General features: G+C 35.7%; 1 protein-coding gene across 4 annotated transcripts in view; it reads right to left on the reverse strand.

The window, feature by feature from the left end:
- Cadm2 (cell adhesion molecule 2) overlaps window positions 1–20,584 on the reverse strand; it is a 932,542-nt gene that overhangs the window by 115,970 nt on the left and 795,988 nt on the right. For all 4 annotated transcript variants that reach the window (XM_021184563.1, XM_021184565.1, XM_021184564.1 and 1 more), the window contains one exon: window positions 4,505–4,675. In XM_021184563.1, the coding sequence (XP_021040222.1) occupies window positions 4,505–4,675 (171 nt within the window). The remainder of the gene's footprint in view (window positions 1–4,504; window positions 4,676–20,584) is intronic.

Here is a 20,584-nt window from a genome sequence, read left to right on the forward strand (position 1 = left end):
CCCCTCCCCTCCTCTCCTCTTCTTCCCCTCCTCACTCCCTTCGCCTCTCCTCTTCTCTTCCCACCTCTTCCCTTCCTTTACTTACCACCTTCCATTATTACTCTGATAAATGTTTGGGCCCAAATGGAACACCCACGTCATGAGCTGTTTTAATTATGTCATCTGTTGCTTAAACATTAATGATGTACATTTTATAACAATTAATAAGTTTATAGGTGAAACATTACACTCCAATACAAGAATAAAATAAATTTTAAGGATCAATTATGAGATTATGTGACTTGGTGGGGAAATTATATAATGTATTTTGAAACATGAAGATATTTTAAAATTGCAGACTCTAATTTTTATCTTACTCTGTTGTCTCATAAAAATAACATTACTCTGACATTTCCAATTTTTCCTTGTGTTTTTCATTTTCAATAAGTTACATTTTAATATAATTATGTAAGTGCAATGTCGTGTACAGAAAATAGTTGTTTTGTTTTTCTTCTATCCTGTGTACTGTGCAGAGTTTTCTGTTGGTATACATACATTATTCCTGCTGACCATTGAATAAAATCTGACTCATGCAATCTGCTTTCCTAAGAATTAAGTCAGAATAATAAAAAAGATTTGTTTCAAAGAGAAATGTAGAATGATAGGAAGATGAACAAGAGTCTTCATCTATCAAATGGAACTGCCCTTTATGCTCTTCAGTTGAGAAGTACTCTCTTACCTGATACATACAACTTGAAAGCATTTATGGTTGAAAGGAATTAAAAATCTGTCTTTCTATTCTTAAATTCCAGGTTAAAATGGAAGTATTTAAATTAATGATTAATACTTCATAAAAAACTAAATGTTGCTCTGATATAATTCATAGGAATAATCGCTTTTAAATTGTGCATCGTGTGGATACAGAGTTGAAGCTCCTCTTTGTAACCTATTTTACGATGTCTTTTCATTATGTTCATTTGTGTGTGTATGTGCTCTCCAATTTCCTACAAATCTGGCAACAGGATATATTTTTGCCTTGTGAAGTTATTATTATATACATTATTTTAAAAATGCATATGTTCTCTTTTCATGCCCTACAGAAAACACTGATAGCTCTTCTAAGTGTTTCTCTATTTGAACCATTCCTGTGGTCATCCATTATGAGAATATTAGTATAGTACTGGAATATCCTAAATTTACTAACCACTACATTTCTCCCCTTTGCCAAAACTGTTTTCTTTCTTTCACTATTTGAAAATGTAGTGACTCAATACATTATTTCAATTATACATGCACACCTGTGTGGGGTGAGTATTTTGAGTTTCTATGTGAAATATATAGACATTTTGGCATAGCCCTTTGGAGTTTATGAAGACTGCATTAGCTGACGCCATTGCTCTAATTCTAATATTGACTGTAGCTCTCTCTAATCACTGGATTTATTTCATCTCTGAGGAACATTGTGTATCCTTAAAGGAACATTGCACATTACTGTCAGCTGGTTTTAGTTACTCCATATATTTGAATGATGGTATATTAGATTCTAAGAAAGATAATTTAGATTGATCTAGTTTCTGTTTCTGGACACTTATAAATTAATCCCCAATAAAATGAAAAGGTGTTTTTAATTCATCAGTCAATATGAACACTTTCATGTAAAACTTTGTAAAAGTTAAGGAACTCAGTTACTACCATCCATGTAATTTTGCAAACAGTACATATTAATATGGAACATATAAAAAAGAACAATAAGTGGCTAGGGTTAGTTTAGCACCATTCTGAATTTCGAAGGAAGTAAAAACGAGTTTGGCAGTAAACATTTGAAACTAACAGCTAAGCTGAAATATTTACTACTCTAATAAGAATTCTTATAGTAAGGACAGCAAAATTGTTCTGTAAATTTTGCATGAACATGCTCAAAGCAAGGTCAATGCAAAACTAAAATTAAATAAGAGAAGGCAGAATTCCCAGCTGTTGGAAGATTAGCCTGGTTAGTGTGTCTTATAATAATAAATCTAGTTATTATAACTAGTTAATATGCTGTAAAATTTCTATTTTCAAAGTCAACTTATTGAAATTCTCATTCCTGATATAATCCTATTCTTGACAGCACCAAATCCTGAACCTTCTTTCAAATAAATAGCCCAAAACCTGCCTTGGTTTTTCATTCGAGTAATGTGTTCCTTTGTGCCTTATTTTATTATCTGTGTGCATGTATGTGCATGTGCGTGTTTGCATGTCTGTGGGTTTGAAGGCATTCTCACCTGTACATGCCCCTGGGCAGGCCAAAGGTGGATTTCTGCATGTCTTTCACACTTCATCTTGGTTTTTGATACATGGCCTCTCATTGAGTCCACAGCTCTCAGATTGATCTTTCGACAGTAAGCCTGCAGAAGCTGCCTGCCTTTGCTCTCTCAGCATCAGGGAAGATGCTCACTGCTGTGCTTGCCTTTCATGTGGACATTGGGCAAGCCAAACGCACATCTTCATGCTTGAGCAGCAAACAGCCACTGAGGCAAATACCCAGACCAATAAACCTGATCTCATTCAAAACATTCTTCCTTTTCATAACTAAACTCGACAGCTCATCTGTCGAATCGTATCCTCCTTTAGCACAGAAAACTAAATAAATTAAGTCAAAACACCTCACTGTCTGAAGAACCTTTCCCATATGGTGTTTCTCAACAATGATTATGATTCGCTTCCCATTCATTTTTTCATTTTATGCTGGAATTATAGTTAAGTAAATGACAAGTATCATCCCAAATAATATTACCTTACATGGAACATATATATTTAAATTTTTCAGCTATTGCAATGGCAATACTGGTCTTCTCAATGTACCAATTGGCTCTATTTCCTGTAGGTTGAAGATTCGTGACCAAATAAGCAATATAATGGGATGGTCACTGTCATTCATTTGAAATATTTTAAATGGCACAAACTTGATTTAAATTGTCTCCAACTCATAGGAATTAACTGTCTAGTTTATAATCAAATCAGCATGGGAATTGATTCTTTGGTTTATAATCAGTACTTTCAGTAGCCTACATAAAAACATTTATATGTAAATGCTAAAGCTAGAAATAATATTCATATGGTCATATACATATACTTGTGTCAGAATCTGCTTTAAGGAAAGGATTGGGAAAATCTAATAAAACTAATCTAATACAGTGCAAATTGCTTAGAAATTTCAATAGTTTCAGGCACATCTCTCGTAGTTTATCCTAATGTTCTTTATTCTGCACCATGACATTCTAGTGTGGTCTTTCTCTTTGCCTTGATTTTTCTAGAAGTAACTGTCACAGGTGTGTTCCTAATTCAGGGCTTCATGTCATCAGTTCCTCAGCACTATATGTAAGCTCATCAAAGCTGATTTTACCACTGTCTTCATCTTCCCAGCATCTCCTCAGCTTACTTGGCTTGCCTAGTAACTGCCCCTCATTGTCAGGTTTCCTGCAGAGCTTACTTAAGTTTACTTCCTCTCTATGACATCTAGATGAGCTTTTCTAAGGTAAAGGTTTTTATAGTGGTGATGGTGTGAGGTTGTGGTGATCGTGAAAATTGGGGACAAGTAGGTTTGCTATGGTTTTGTTCTTTTGGTATTTCTTTGTATGGCCAGGACCCTAAACCATGGCTGCTATATATTAACAACCAACACATCACTGAGTAATAAAATAAAAGCAGAATGCAATGAGGCGTATTAGAACAGTGGAGTTCAAGGTTCAGCATTTTAAGGTTTTATGTAATTATACCTCCCACACAATTCCTAGTTCAAATTTTAATTCCATTCCGAAAAAAAAAAAAAAGCAACCACAAAATTAACATTATTGTATCAAGAAATCAAATCACAAAACTCAGAAAATATGATGTTTTTAAATCTTTTTCACTAAACCCTTTTCCTCAGCTTCATTTTAGTAAATATGTACCGCTATGACTTTTGCAAGTAAGAGACTATCAAGGTATCATTTACTAGCAATTGACTTGTCCCCTCTGAACTTCACAGTTACCTATGGAACTGTAACTAGGGACACTGATTTCACACCAAGCTGTGAGAGATGATGATCTGAAAGCTTCAGCACTGCCCCCCATACGTGAGCATCACTCAGTTAGCATTGTGCCTGTAAATGTAAATGATAATTACGGTTGTAGTGGAGGTGCCCTTGCATTCAAACAGACTAAAATATATCAGGTAGAAGGATAAAAACAAGGAAAAAGGTTGCAAGTGCCCAAGTTGTTTTGATGTAACGCTACTGTTCTCCCGAACCCTTTCCTGCATATACGAACATCACGCTACAGCACCAACCATAATTAAACTCCGAGGTGTCATTTATGTTCCTTCACTTTTAAGACTCAGACTCTGATAAGGCACTATTCCCATTGAATATAATTGAGACTAAAGATGGTAAGTTTTGGGCACATTTGCTGAAACTTTATGTCAAGTTAAAATCTGATTTATATACAAATTTAAAAATAAAAACAAGTTGTACGTATAAAGGGTTTGGGGGCTGTGTTTACTTACAGTGTATTTCTAGCACCTGCATGGCTACCTGAGGGGTGGCATTGAGGGACTCATGGTCTACTCTGCAGATGACCGCCACTCCATCATCGCTACGGTCCACTCGGAAGTCCAGCGTGCTGCTAACAGTGAAGGTCTTTCGGTTAGCATCCTCCTCTTTCAAGTACTTCACATCTGAAAAATACAAGTTGTAGAAAACTTGTGACATTTTCCACAACCCATCATCCTTCACTCTCACAAGTAACTGAATAAAAATCACCTCCAACTGGTATGAGTTTTTAAAGAGCCAATCTCTGATTTGACTGGTAGAATTGTAAAACCACAATAGGAAAGAATAAGACTAAGAAGAATACTTTGTATGTTGTCCATAAAAATACGCTTATGGATGCGTTCATAATTTGAGACATAGGCAACAAATTTGCTTCAGTTTGATAATGAAAATACAACTCCAAAAATTAATTATTAAGACATGTAGAGAATTAAAAATGAAAGAGTATTGGCTGTGCAGCATTTTATATCTGCTTTGAAACTTACCTAGGTTATGATCAGGTCCATGTTTTTCTGTCCTCACCCTACAAAGTCTCAATTTACAGAGGTAGTCTCTCCTTCAGAGACTTATGTTTACCTTTGTCTAAAAGTTTGTGTAAATTCTCTTAGCTGTAAACACACTTTCAGAGTTTGTTCCTTTCTACCACTTTATTACTTAGAGTGTGAAAAGTGTGTATGCTCTAGTTTTCACTCAAACAACACAAGGGAAAAAAATTAAATTCTACAAAATATTTGACAGTGAAAAGTAACCACCGTTAGATAGAAAAGGAAAAAAAATTAAATGTTGAACATATTCAACGTGTATTTGCTTTGAAATTTGCATGGAGAAAATTTCTTCTTTTGGTTTTAAGAACTCATTTCAACATAAATGAAGGTATTTCACTCAAGTTGTTAATTCACTTTTTTGGGTTTTAATCTTAGTTTTATATTAAGTGTGGTATATTGTAAAATGGTCCCTTTGGGATTGTTTGGTGTTGAAGGAAAGCTTATTGACATATTCATTTAATCCATATCTTTTTTTTTAGGATTGGAGAAGGTAGACTCATACAATAACCTAAAGTCAATATGCCATTACAGCAAGATTTTATGTGCATCTGAAAGGAGAACATGCCCTGTGTTCTCTCTACACATTCTTTTTTTTTCCTTTCTTCTTTTCAATTTTTATTGAATATTTTATTTATTTACATTTCAAATGTTATCCCCTTTCCTTTCTTTCAACCATCCAGTAAACAATGATTTCTAGAATCAAGTCTGTCACTAAAGTTATGTAAGTTACAGTAACATGCAGCTTGTTAGGGGAAATTGGTTGCTTCCTAGCCAAAAGAATGACATTTATGCCTGGTAGGGAAATGTCATTGCCTTCTCCCTGAAGAGTTAATCCAATTGGGATGGTCTGTCATTTGGCCATGACCAAATCTCACCACGGCAAGTTCATCTGAAGTCATGCTAAAGATACAAGTGAGAATAAAATTATGCTTTCTGAGAGTTTCTGCTCCCAAGCATACTCCGTATCAGCCTTTCTTAGTGGTGTTGTATTTTACCACCATTCTGTGTCTTTGTTCAGAATAAAATAGATTTTCTCTTTCTCATCAGTCTCTCTGTGTGTGTCCTTGTGTCCCTGTCTCTGTGTCTCTCTCTTAATCTCTCTCTCTCTCTCTCTCTCTCTCTCTCTTTCTCTCTCTCTCTCTATCTCTCTCTCTGTTCTCTCTCTCTCTCTCAGATAGTGGTGACTGATGCTTTGGTCTTTTACGCTCTCTGATGCTTCCCTCCCTACCATGACCCACCTCATGGCAGACCTTCAGGCCTTAGTAATTCAATTGGCATGGTTTTTCCCCTCTCTTAACCTCCTACCTATGAATCTATCATAAATATCATCTAAAATGTAACCTCGGTGGTCTTGTGGTATGTGAATTTCATTCTTTTAATTCATGAGACAAGAAGCTGAAAGCCAGAACTGCAGGGCAGTTTTGATAGCCTTCTAGTTCTGAGGATTTCTAGTTCCTGAGAAAGACTCTGATGTTTCCAAATATTCTTAGGCAGCATAATCAATTACTGTGTACTCAACAATTACATTTTAAAAATATGTAAAATATGTTAGGACCAAGCAGCAGATTCTCTACTTTTCAACTGTCTGAAAATATTTTACACATAAAATAGTACCATACTTGATGTGCTATGTTCACTAAACTTCGAGTTTTACTTATTTCTGGAGAAAGACATGTTAGTAAGTGATAGAGGTACACAGTTGTAGCATATTTTGTTTTGAACGTTATAAGTGTTTTGTCCTCACATGAAAAACTCAAGATTTTTAACATGCAAACATACACACATACACACCCACCCTTACACACACACACACACACCAAAGTCTTATGACTCCTAGTCATGTGTGGAGAATAAAAAATATATAATAGTTCGAAGTAGCAACACTGTCTTCTAATTATAAATTTAGGATACCATGGCAAGTGAATTACTTTTCATAAATGAATCTCATGAATATTATTTCTGCTTCTATTGAAGCATTTAAAGTATTTTTGCATTTAAAGCTAATATAATTTCATTTAAAATATAAGAAAATAAATGAATTGACCACCTTTCAGTCAAGTTTTAGCAGGATAATACAGATGTGTACAGATGTGTTTATGACTATTTAGTGACATTGAATATTTATGAGGTACTTTTAGTTTTTATTCTCTTGGAGGTTTTTACATGGGTGTCACCTACTTTCAGATTTTATTTCCCACCCTGTCAATCAGTGTCCAATGGCTACTGATTCCTAGCTCTGAGTAGTAACAAAGTAAGACACATTAGACTTGACAATCGTTATAATTATAATACACAATATTTGAAAAAAATTTCTAACATTGTAAATTATTTTAACTGAACAACAGATACATTTTAAAAATTCACACATCTGCCTCATCTGGTTGATTTATTTACAAAATATAATTAATGTACTATTAATTTGTAATAAAGTTTGAATGTAATTGCACATAACAAAATTTTACTGAGAATCATTCAAATAAAAGAGACAATATTATAATATATGGATTTTAATAATGGTATATATTGTTTTTAGGGTTAATTCAGGTCATAATGTGGACAGATCGAATCACTTAGATAAGCCAGACACACCTTTTCCTCATTAGATGCTTACCTTCTCCAAACAAAGAGGATTTTGAAAATGTAAAATGTATTTCAATTTTTTTCTTCTCTCTCTCTCTCTGTCTCTCTCTCTGTCTCTCTCTCTGTCTCTCTCTCTGTCTCTCTCTCTCTCTCTCAGAGATATGTTACACACATATGAATGTGTTCGTGCAAAAGCCAACTGAGCTCACAATAGGACATTGGTGTTTTCCTCTGCCACTTTCAATGTTACAGTCTTAAATAGAATTTCTCACCCTTCTGAAAACTTACTATTTAGACTACTTCCTGGACAGAAAGCACCTATGTCACTGGTCTCTACTCCTCAACACCTGAGTTATAGACTATGTATAATGCCTGCCTTTTTCACATGGGTGCTGAGAACATGAACTCAACTTCTAATTCTCATTTTTGTGGTTTTGATGACATTCAGAGAGACATGAAAATGAGATACTTCTACTTTTATGAAGATATTGAATTTTCCTGAATCCTGACGTAGACCTCCACCCCAGCCAGCAACTTAGATAAGACAAGTCTCTTGTCATCTATTGCACTATTCACACTGGGAACAAGGTGGGTCTTATACAGTTTTTCTGTGTGGGGAGTGTTGTCTGTTCTACATCATGGAGAACCCTGTCAGAAATATGTGTGATATGAGACATCCTCTTCTGTGTGACCCTTATGTTCTCTAATAATAAACAGATCAGCAGGACTCGATATGAACATCATATATTAATACATTTTATTGATGAATATGATTAGACTATGGGATTTGCACAAGTAATTGTTGATGCCTCAAATAATAATCCCAATTAGCAAATCGAGGTATGTAGTCTAAATGTTTCTAACAATACAAACACTGCTGGATATCCTAAAAGCAGACTGGATATAGTCTCTGTAGATGTGCAGAAGCTGAATGTACAAAGTGACCGAGACGTGGCTTTAGTGTCATAACGTAAAAGTCAGCATTCTGAGGTGTTGATGGATGTGATTACTGTTTAACAGAAGTTATTTGTACCCCATTTTCTAAAGCGGAATACTTTACTCTTGGAATAACCAATTCTCATTTTAAATGTTTTTGAAATTTTCATATGTACATAGAATAAATATTGTTCTAATTCACCACAATTCATTCCTCTCATTCTTTTTCTCTCCCCATGAAACCCTTTTATTTCCCAATGCGTCCTTCTTTTATTTTATACTGTGTGATCCACTGAGTTTAATTAGATTTTCTTGCCTACGAGTGGGTGAAAGGTTATTTACTTCAGCATGAGCAACTTATTAGCAGCTACATGACTGAAGAAAATGACTGTTCCTTCCTACAGTTGTTAATTGCTAACAGACCTTTGGGAAAAAATAACTGTGTGGCTCACTTCACAATATAAAGTTTAAAATCTGAAACCAGGAATATTATGGCTTGCCTCGCTTTTATGTTAAAGTTAAGTAATCAAATCCCCTTTATATTTTCTATTTTTCAAGAGAATTCTTTCATTTTAAACCAACTTCAAAAGTTATCCAAACAAAATAGAGAGACCAAGGGAGACAAAGTCTCACATAACCCGATGTCAAAATGAAAACTACTTTCTCTGATGTACTTGAAAAGATCTTGAAGATGAATTCCCCAGAAAAAGTGCATTAGTAATACTTCATACATCCCCATTCTATAAGAAACAGTTTAAAACTTTCACCAGGTTCCACTTCTACAATGGAGCCAATAAAATCTTGAATTTTGCCATAGTCATAAATGAATGGTACTAGCACTAATTTGCACCTGAGATTAAAGGTTCTCTTGAGCAAGATATACTCCTGAAGCTAAACCCTAAAAATGATCTTAAAATATCATGTTAGAGAAATAAGTTCCAGAGAAGACTGATGGGAAACTGCTCTTTATGTATTTATTTTGAATTCTTGCTTTCAATTTATCTTGACCAGTGGAAGATTAATACATTTTTTGTCTCCTCGTTTCTTGTAGTAAATAGAGGTGAATGCAAAGACCCTTGGCTGCACATGATACTGAAACCATGGAATGATTCAGGGCTCAGTCCTGTATAAGACACTAGCTTTAGCCCCTTAAAGGTCATAGAACCTTGCAGAATAGGGGACAGATTTATGTTAGAGCCAGAAGGTAGGGCAGAGGGCTGAGAAATGCCATCTTCTAACCATGATATCTCCATAGCAATTATGAGCTCACAAAAGCTGTCACTATTGGCACCATGCACCAGTTGGACACTACTAACTTTCAGCTATGTAGAGAGAAGGGACTCATGTGACTTTCCCACTCACAGTTGCTCTATTGGCAACTAAAAGATTCCTAGTGAGATCAAGGCATAGTGAGTCTACCAGACTCTGATGGTTATTCCAAATTCTGGGTCACACAGATGGCCTTAGTTAAACTCTGGAATACTGAACGAGACAAGAACTAATAAATTCAGGGACAAGATTTATAAGGAAGAGAGAGGCATTTGCATAAGTAGGAGAGAAATAAACAGCATGGGGTGGGGTGGTTACTAGACTATATAATATTATGTGAAATTGTTACAGAATGAATTATATTAATAATATGAGTGCTACAAGTACCAGCTACATGAATTTTGGTTTGGAAATCAAGTATGGTTGCATTCAGTGTAATCATTTGCTTAAAAGTGAGAACTTGGAAACTCTTTTGCCTCTGGGCCAGAAAATATTAAATTTTAAAACCCAATTGCTTTAAGCACATGTTAATTAACTGATACTAGCTCTTCTGATTTAGTAGTAAAATTACGTCCACCCACAAGAAAAGCGTCTGCAAAAGCTGGTGGTGATTTGCCACGGGTAAATGTGAAAATATTTATGCAAGCAACCTGCTAATAAACTTGTTTTAAGTTTCATTTTGGTTTCTGTAATAATTTGACCACTGCTATATTTTCATTACCATTGTATTTTATGGTGGTTTATCTAATACTTTTGGAAATGTGCATTCCTTTGAGAACAAAAAATTGAGCTATAAGTAACACCAGACACTGTCAAAAATATCACACCTGGTTTGATTTCTGACTAATGCAAAAATAATAACATTTAAATAACTATTTAGATTTAGGACTCTAGAGGACCACTAAGAACCGTGTGGCTCATTTTAGAAGACACTATCAGGATTGAAGTCATCTTTAAAATGTACCAGTTCAACTCTAGGTCACATTCTGTAACTAATTGATAAGCACCGGAGCTGTGAATTGGACAGGTAGTTTGGGGCCAGGAACAACAGAAGCAGAAGTTTCAGAAGGTCTTTGCTGGAGCTCGGGAATGTTAGAAAGGAGTTTGGGTTTTTAGTAATCTCTAAAATAAGCATCCTTGCTTGGAGGCTGCCTGTGAGCACGTGGCTTAAACTCCAGTGTAGAGCTTAATATTTGGTAGGATGTTGTTCATAAGTTATATCACATGCACCTTCTAAGATTTGAAGATTATATCTTGGGGATGGGGGAGGCGGCAAGAGTCTTGGAGGATGCCTGGTCTTTTTTGAAATCCCTAAACGAAAAGCTATTCCCTTCTGGTCAAAAGAATAGGACTTAAGTACCCAAGGAGCTAAAGGGATCTGCAACCCTATAGGTGGAACAACATTCTGAACTAACCAGTACCCCGGAGCTCTTGATTCTAGCTGCATATGTATCAAAAGATGGCCTAGTCGGCCATCACTGGAAAGAGAGGCCCATTGGACACACAAACTTTATATGCCCCAGTTCAGGGGAAAGCCAGGGCCAAAAAGTGGGAGTGAGTGGGTAGAGTAGTGGGGGGGGTATGGGGGACTTTTGGGATAGCATTGGAAATGTAATTGAGAAAAATACGTAATAAAAAAAAAGAGAGAGAGAGAAAATTCTATCTGTGGCCTGGACTGAGACCCAAGATTCCTTAATACTCAAAACAAAAGAGTTATTCCAGATAAACCTGTCAATAACCTAGGACTCAATCCTCAAGAAGGCTTATTGGGCTAAAGCCAAGGTAAAGACAGAGGAGTAAATGCCCCTTCATCGTGATAATATATGTTTCTCTCTCAGAAATCCAACATTTCTCTCCTTAGAAAGGAACAACTTTCCCCTTCATTATTTCTTCTTTCTTTTATTATTTGTTCACATGTGAGAATATTTACCCTGATCCTTTGATCTTTTTGGTTTTTTTCCCCCTTTGACTCATCTGTCCACATTTCTGTCATGTGACTGCATACAAATGACTCTTCCTATACTCTATCTTGTTCCACAGGTATCTGCTTATATTTATACATGCTTGCCCAAGGATCATTTTTTTAAACTCTAAACAATTGTCCTAGAGGTTTCTTCTAAGTCTATTCTTTATTTTTATCTATTTATCTGTCTATCTTTATATATCTATATTTCTACTTATCCATCTACTCTATCTATCTATCTATCTATCTATCTATCTATCTATCTATCCATCTATCATCTACCTAGCATCTATCTAGTTTTCAGTTTTTTGAAGCAGAATTTTCTCCATGTAGCTCTAGCTGATTTGAGACATGCTCTGTAGACTAGCCTTAAGACCAGAGATCCACTTTCTGCTCCCTCCTGTGCTTGTTGATAGGTATGCCCACCATGTCCAGCTTCAAGGCATTCTTAAATAACTTTATCAATGAGAATAAGAACCCAGAGACCTGAGTTTTCACAGTAACATAATGCCATATTTAGATTTCTTTAATCCATATTGAGTTTTCAGTTCTTTAGAAGGTTGCGAACTATTGCTAGGTCTAGAAGCATCCAGTAAGCAGTTAATAGTTTTAAAAATGATGAAAGTACTGCCTCAGATCAGTTTTGTCTAATCAGTTCATTAAATACATGTAAAACATCTTTCAAGGCAGCATGAAATACTAGAGGAAATCTTAACTTAAAAATTCCTTAATTATTAGCTAGAATTATCAAAGCTAGAATTATTGAGAGGACAGATTAGCATTACTTCAAGATAAACTGTTTTTTAAAAATGCCCTATTGTTTTAAAACGAGTCCCATACAGTGACACTATCTACACTTACACTTATATTTGTATAATGAGCTTATGTCAGCTTTCACTTTTTTCTCTTTCTTCATTTTGACTTAGTAATTTGTAATCTATGAAGCTGTATCATGCTTGGTTTGTTTTTAGCAATAATTTATAACTGCAAAACCCCCAAAAGTGGGGATAAAAATAGAATTAAATTTTAAGAAAAAAAGTATTTTATTTAGAACTTCTTAATCTCTTAGACTCAAAAATTTCCCAAAAGAAGTCAAAAATATTAAGTCATTCTCAAGTGTAAAACTAGGTTTCTTTTTGCACTACCTTGTGTATTCTCAATAAATGTAAGTTCATAATGCCTGATATGCATAGGATGGCTGCTTTTTAATAGTTTACTTTCTAGGCATTCTTCGCTCATTGCTTGTCAGGGTCCATTGTGTTTCATTGTAAGTAGTTAGTATTTCTCCTGTAGAGAGATACCTGACTAAGAAAATCTAATCTTATCAGCATGTATAGACTATGTTAACTAAGTATCTTGTCTTCAAGACCTTTCTTTCATCATATACCTTAATCTTCATTGAAACACTTGAAGAATTCAAAGGAACTAAACCTTAAATCTTACTTGAACACACATGCACATCTGTCTATCCCATAATGGGTTTTTGCCACTCTACTTAGAAGGCAGGATTCAAGAAGTAAAGAACCAGTGACTAAAATAGGAGAAGCCCAGATCTAACAATTGCAGGCATTAAAATGAACTAAATGAGCAGGAGGCTTCTCAATACATGAATTCCTTAAGTTTAAGGGATGATCAGTGTGGTTGTAATTACATTACCTTTACCGATCCGAAGAACCAGTTCAACTTCAGAGCAACTTTTAAGCCACTAGCCAAGAAGATGGACATGAAGCACTGACTTATACTTGCCTCTTCCAGGAAAAGGTTCCAGGATTTTTGTGTTCCTTTTCTTTTGAATCCATAGGATACACAATTAGACTAACTGATACGTTAAGGCAGACAAATGAAGCTTACATTGAAATTTGAATTTTGCTTCTGTCTTCAATTTTTACTTCTTTTGTTTTTTCTATGACAGTATCTTCTCCCTTATGATCTTTGTTTTTTGAACATCACTAATTTTCAGATTGTCATATAATTTGCATATGCAAATCGAGGACACTGTCCGGAATATCTCAGATGCTTACTAAGTACCTTTTTGAAATAATTAAAATAATAAGCACACTCAGCCAGGTAAAGCCTGTCTTTCCCTGTGGTAAGTTACTCACTCTAAGGCTGTGAGTGATTTGGAAGCCACTTATGGCTATTTTTTTTTCTTTATGGTAGATCTCTCTTCAATCTAATTATAATTTTCCTGAAAACCTAAAGATGTCATTAGTGGGAATGCTTACAAAATGATCATACTCTATATTAGCAGAGCAAAAAACTCAAGAGATGATTAAACATGAGCATATCTATAGATGAAAGGCACATAAGCAAGATTTATGTAATACAGTTCTATTTCAATATATTTTCATTCTCCTAGTTTTGGTTAGTGCTAAACATTATCCTTTTATTTTAGACCAATTTGGTCTATCCTTTACTTTAGTTTCTTTCCATTTTACCATGTAATGATTGTCAGGTTTACTTCTTTAACTACGGGATCCATGGGGGGGGGGGTGATTTGAGGGTTTTCTGTTGTTTTGTGTATGTGTGTGTTCGTGTGTGTGTGTATAAACATAATATACATTTGAAGTAATGCTTGTATAATGGGCACATCTTTCATGTAATTTAAGAAATTGCCTTGTTTGCTGCTGGATTGCCAAGCTAGGTGACTAGTGAGTGAGCTTTTGGGTGATTTTCCTGACTTCAACTCTCATTTACCTCCGGATGCTGAGATCTCCTCCTTACACTTGTACAGCAAGCTCTTTATTATTCACAGAGTCATCTCTCTTGTTCATACGGGTCTTCTTCCTATTGTCTTTTTACCTGATCAAAGTTAAATGTTCCATGCCTTCACTAGGTAATTTCAAATTACCTTGAACTTAATACTTACTTTAAAAATTCATCAATATTTTGTGTGTGGGGTATACTTTTAAAATGTTTTCTTTATATTTTTTGCTATGTGTATGGCTGCTTTGTTTGCATGTTATGTCTATGCACCACATATGTGCCTGGTGTAAATAAGGCCAGAAGAAATATCAGATGCTCTGGAACTGGAGATATTGATAACTGTGAGCTAATGTTGAAACTGAACCCAGGTTTTCTGGAAGAGCTGTCAGTATGCTTAATTAACAGGGCCACCTCTCCAGGCTGGAGGCATTTGGTTATTAAAAATTTTACATAAGCAAGAAGGAAAAAATGAGAAGTCTAATCTATTTAACTGTAGGTTAAAGTGGGGGGGATGAAATTGGCAATATAATTAAGGAGAAAAAATACTACAGTAAACTAAAAATATACAAAATCTTAGAGTCTATGCAACTATTGAATCTTTAAAAGTCACACACAATTTTCTCTCTATAAAATTCATAAAAATATAGTATCTAAAAATTATCTATTATTACAAAGAGACATGGTGAGATAACTTCAATCTTTATTGAGCAAAAATAACTTTAACTATTAAATTACCAAAGAAAGAAATACATGTTTCTTCTATAAAACAGTAAAATGTTACAAATGAATTAATAAGCATAAAGAGATGAATATATTTATGTTAAGATGAATTAGTAGAAATCATGAGATGAAAAATTGGCTGTTGTCATATACCACATTACTGAAGCCATAGTTTTAGATAACTTTATGAAATCTTAGAAAGAACTGGTAGAATCTGTTTTGGGTCTGCCTCCATCCTTTTTCCAACTCAGTAGAAAGGACAGATGGAGCCAACAGTCTTGGAATCACCATCCCTCTATTTAAGATACTATGTAATCTGACTCTCATGACAAAAAAGAATGGCCTTTGAGTAGGTAGAGGTGTCATAATGGTGGTTTCAGACAATTATGTCCATGGCCCCCTGACTCTATGACTCTGGTGCTAAAGCAAATCAAAACTGCCATGGTTGCAAGACAACATAGAAGAGTCTGCATATCCCAGAAAGCAAACAATGCCAGGGATAACAGTCAAGGTTGTTTCTTCTTGAAGATGATGAAAATAATGCATTGCATTAACATTATACAGACTGAGCTATCTGTACTTATGTATATTAAAATGAATATGTATATACATATTTGCATTTAAATTGTAATATCAATTAATGAAAGAAGAACTCATGAATATGAAAGAGAGCAAGGAGAGGCATATGGGAGGGTTTAAAGGAAGAACAGGATGATGGGTTGTATATGCTTGGGCCAGGGAGTGGCGCTATTAGGAGGTAGGGCCTTGTTGGAGTACGTGTGTCACTGTGGGTATGGACTTTGATATCCTAGTCCTAGCTGTCTGGAAGTCAGTATTCTGCTAGCATTCTTGAAATGAAGATGTAGAACTCTCAGCTCCTCCTGCCTTGCCTGCCTAGATGCTGTCATGTTCCTCCCTTGATGATAATGGACTGAAACTCTGAACCTGTAAGCCAGCCCCAATGAAATGTTGTTCTTATAAGAGTTGCCTTGGTCATGGTGTCTGTTCACATCAGTAAAAGCCTAACTAAGATAGAACTTGGTACAAGAGACTGGGTTATTGCTGTGATAGGCCTGACCATAATTTGTTTGGAGGAATGTGGATTTGGGGACTTTGGAAAGCAGTAGAATGCTTTAAGTTGAGCTCAATGGGCTATTCTGGGAGGAATATGGGAGACTTTGTTGCTGAGTATGATTTGAACTGTGCAGACCTGGCCCAAGAGGTTTCAGTGGAGAAGAATTTCAGAATGTGGCCTAGAGACTGTTTTGTAGTATTTTGGTGAAGAATGTGGCTACTTTTTGCCCTTGTCTGAAGAGTCTGCCTGTGGCTAAGAACAAGAGACTGAATTTAATTGCATTGACAAAGGAAGACTCAAAAATGCTCAGCATAGACTTTATTTTCTGGTTAAGTCTCATTAAGAGTATTTTAAACAAGAATAGAAGCTTAGAAAGGGAAAGTATAAAATATATCTTTCAAGTATTAAAGGGGTACCAGGAAGTGAAATGGAGCTGAATCCTGTATTCAAGAATATTAAACTGAATTAATGGAGTTATGAGCTTGTGGCAAGATCCCACCCAGGTAAATCTAGGCATAGTAGTACAAGCCTTTAATCCCAGGAGGTAAAGACAAGCATATCTCTGAGTTCAAGGCCAGTTTAGAACAGAACAAGTTCTAGGTAAAGAAAAACCTAAATCCATATTTAGTGGCCCAACCCTTTAATCCCAGTGCTTAGGAGACAGGTATGCAGATCTGGGAGTTCAAAGTCAGTCTACAGAGCAAGTTCCAGAACACCTAAGCTTACACCAGAAAGGAATTGGAAAACAGAAAGTTTTTGATGATGTAATAATAAAACAAGGGGGCCATGTTCCAGCTCCTTCAAGCAGTTGAACTCATCAGCTTTGGCTGTGTGGCTCTGGCTTTAGAATGAAAAATAGAAAGGGCTATGTGGTACTTGAGGCAGGTTACCTGGAGCTAAGAAATTAGTAGTGATTAAAAAGAGATTAGCATCACCAACATGAATCTTCATGGAAGTGTTTTCTGGGAACACAAAGAACCTGTGTTCCAGAGATAGCCTACACCTGTACTTTGTGCTGCAGCTGTACTTGGTAATACGTAAGAGTCACCCAGGTGGTACTGATTTTGAAGGCATGAAAGGGTCATGAAGAGCAGCTGAGGCTTGGCACCGTGAGAGGCCATAGAAGGCCATTGATGAAGGTGCAACCTCAGTTGCAATTGATGGCCCAGGACTGAAAAGGTAAGAGGCTATTGGTGAAGTCTATTTTCAGTGGAAGGCCCAAGTGTATTGGAGATGTCAGTACCATGGGATGATCACCATGAACAACAGCAGCATTGGAGTGGATAGATCAACAAGAGCTTAGAGTGCTACAGAAGGCAGAATTGGAGAAAAGACTCCAGCCCTTTGGATAAACCCAGAAGTTCTTGTGTAGATCCCAGACATTATAACAAGAAGCTATATTATTGAAGCCACCTTGGAGACCCCTAGATATTTGAGATGCCAGAGCCATGGACTATCTGCTGAAGAAACCTGCTAACAGGGAGTGGAACCAGCCCAGGAGAAAGATGTTTGTTGCAGTCAACAAAGATGAAAAAAGGAGTTGGAGATTTGATGACCGCTTTGACATCAGACATGGAGATGCAGAGTTTGGAGTTTGCCCAGCTGGTTTCCTGTCTTGCTTTAGGGATTAGAGTTAAGTCATTGGATGAAGACCTTGAACTTTGGACTTTTAATATTGTTGAGACTGCTATAGACTGTGAGGACTCTGGAAGTTGAACTAAATGTATTTTGCATTATGGTATGTTTAGGTGTGGCCCCTATAGACTCAAGCCTACAGGGACTAGGGAGTGGAATATGATAGTTTGTATATGCTTAGGCCAGGGAGTGGCACTATAAGAGGTGTGGCCATTTTAGAGTTGGTGTGTCACTGTGGGTGTGGGCTTTAATATCCATGTTCTAGATGCCTGGAAGTCAATATTCTGCTAGTAGCCTTCAGAGAAAGATGTAGAACTCTTATTTTCTCCTGCACTATGCCTGCCTAGATGCTGCCATGCTCCTACCTTGATGATAATGGACTGAACCTCTGAACATGTTAGCCAGTCCCAATAAAATGTTCTCCTTATAAGAGTTGCCTTAGTTTTGGTGTCTGTTCACAGCAGTAAAACCCTAACTAAGATAGAAAGGGAAGGGAAAAGTGATGTTATTGTTGTCTCAAATATAAAAGAAATAATTTATAAAAGGAAGTATCAATTTCTATGTTTCATTAAAGTTGTGCTAGAACTTTGGTTGCTCACAAGGAATAAAAATTGCCGTTACTCACAGAATGTTTAATCTTCAAAATTAGCTGAAATTGAACATCAAATAGTCCATCAAAGTAAGTATAAATTGTCAATCAAAGTGGTTACAGATTTACTTCATTCTCATTCATTTCCTTCCGTTATTATATGTCTTGGAAATAAGCAAACAGACAAAATTGAATCACAATCCTGTCTTATTAAAAGTGCTACTCTTATAGCTTTCACCAGACAAGGCAAGAACACTGCTGCTTCTAGCCTAGTTGAAGTAACAGGGCCAGGTTTTCCTCTCACTTGGAACCAGTATTTAAAGCATATGAAGAAAGAAACAATAGAGCTGAGCACCATCATGTTTGTGAGGTAAAAACTTGGCAGGATGTCACCCATGGAAGGGGTCTGTGTTGAACTAGCTGGGGTACAAGTTAGAGATTTGAAGCTTCTGGCATTGCCAAGTCACCTTTGCAGGCATGTGATCAAAGGAGAGGCTGTTCAGACAGTACTACATGCTTTTAAGACCTCTTGTTATCCATAGAGTAAATCCTAGTCACTACATCTGAAGTTACTGAGCCTGGGGCAAAGAGCATCTGAAAGACGAGCAGAATATTGCAAGGGGCTGAGATATGGGCTGTTGTGTAAGACTTAAGTTATACTACTGAGTGCCCAGTAGTATAACTACTTTGAGGAATAAATTAATTTGAGGAATAAATTAAAACTTAGAGAAAGACTGTACCAGGCCAAACTAGGAAAATTGAAAGGACATAGTGAAAGACTCTTTGGAAGTAAATTAATTGCCAGAAGAAAGCTAAAGATTCTTTTCTTTAATTAATAAAACATGCTTTGTATAAAAAGTAAAAGAGTATTTGTAATATTCACTAGTGTAAAAGGTAAAACTAACAATATTGGAAATACAGTTAAAAAGTGATCACAAAAACTAACTGTAATCAAAAGAAAAAGAATATGTATTTTTTAAGAAAGAGAAAAGTTATCCAGTGAGACTGAAATATCACAGCTGACAGAAACAAAAAACACATTAAAATATATACAACTACTTCAGTATTTAAATGAAAGCTTAACTTATATAATATAATGGAATAATTTTATTACCTAAGATTATGCAAATGATCTGATAACCTCCAAAGGGTAACTCAGGGAAAAATAATAATGTGAACACTAGATATTAGAACAGTCACTTTTGACAATAGCTGAGTATCTTCCTAATGATTGTGAATGTATGCCTGTCAAACAACCTAAAATTAACAAATTATGATGTTTAGTCTGGAAGTTGAAATGATAATACTTTAAATTAATCTGTATAAGTTTAATGCAAATGATACAACAGTTATTATTTATTTTCCTCTTTTTTTCTTTCTAAAGGCACAATCTCTGGCTCACAACCTAATATTTTATTCAAATTAGGATATTGAGGTAACCAATGTTAACTGAATCATTATATGAAAGGCAGACCGTGAAATCAATGTGACATTGAATGCATAACCCATCATCTCTCAAAGTTGATCCTGTATATAAGTTTGATTGAAAAATGAAGAAATAAAGAGGAAAGGAATGTAATTACATGACCAAGGAATATTGCTAAGATGTAGGTTAATGCATCATTCTCAGAAACATTAAAATACTGAAGTGCATTTTGATTTAATTTTAGATAATAGCTCATTAAGAACAGATTTAAAAGGTTCATACCCAGACCCAAAAGGACATGCATGGTATGTACTCATTGGTAAATGGATATTAGCCAAAAAGTACAGAATGCCCATTATATACCCCCCCCCCCCGGGACCCAAAGAAGTAAAACAAGAAGGAAGACCCAAGTAAGGATGTTTAAATCCCACTTAGAAGGGGGAACAAAATAGTTAAGAGAAGCAGTTTCAGGGAGAGATCAAGGTGATATCAAGGAAAATGAGGGTTGGAGGTGGGGCAGGATCAAGTGTGGGGAGAGACAGGACAGAGGCCCAGAGGGTCAGGAGAATGAATGGAAATATTCACCTGTC

This window comes from Mus caroli, chromosome 16 (assembly GCF_900094665.2).
Source record: "Mus caroli chromosome 16, CAROLI_EIJ_v1.1, whole genome shotgun sequence".
In the NCBI taxonomy this organism is placed as follows: domain Eukaryota; kingdom Metazoa; phylum Chordata; class Mammalia; order Rodentia; family Muridae; genus Mus; species Mus caroli.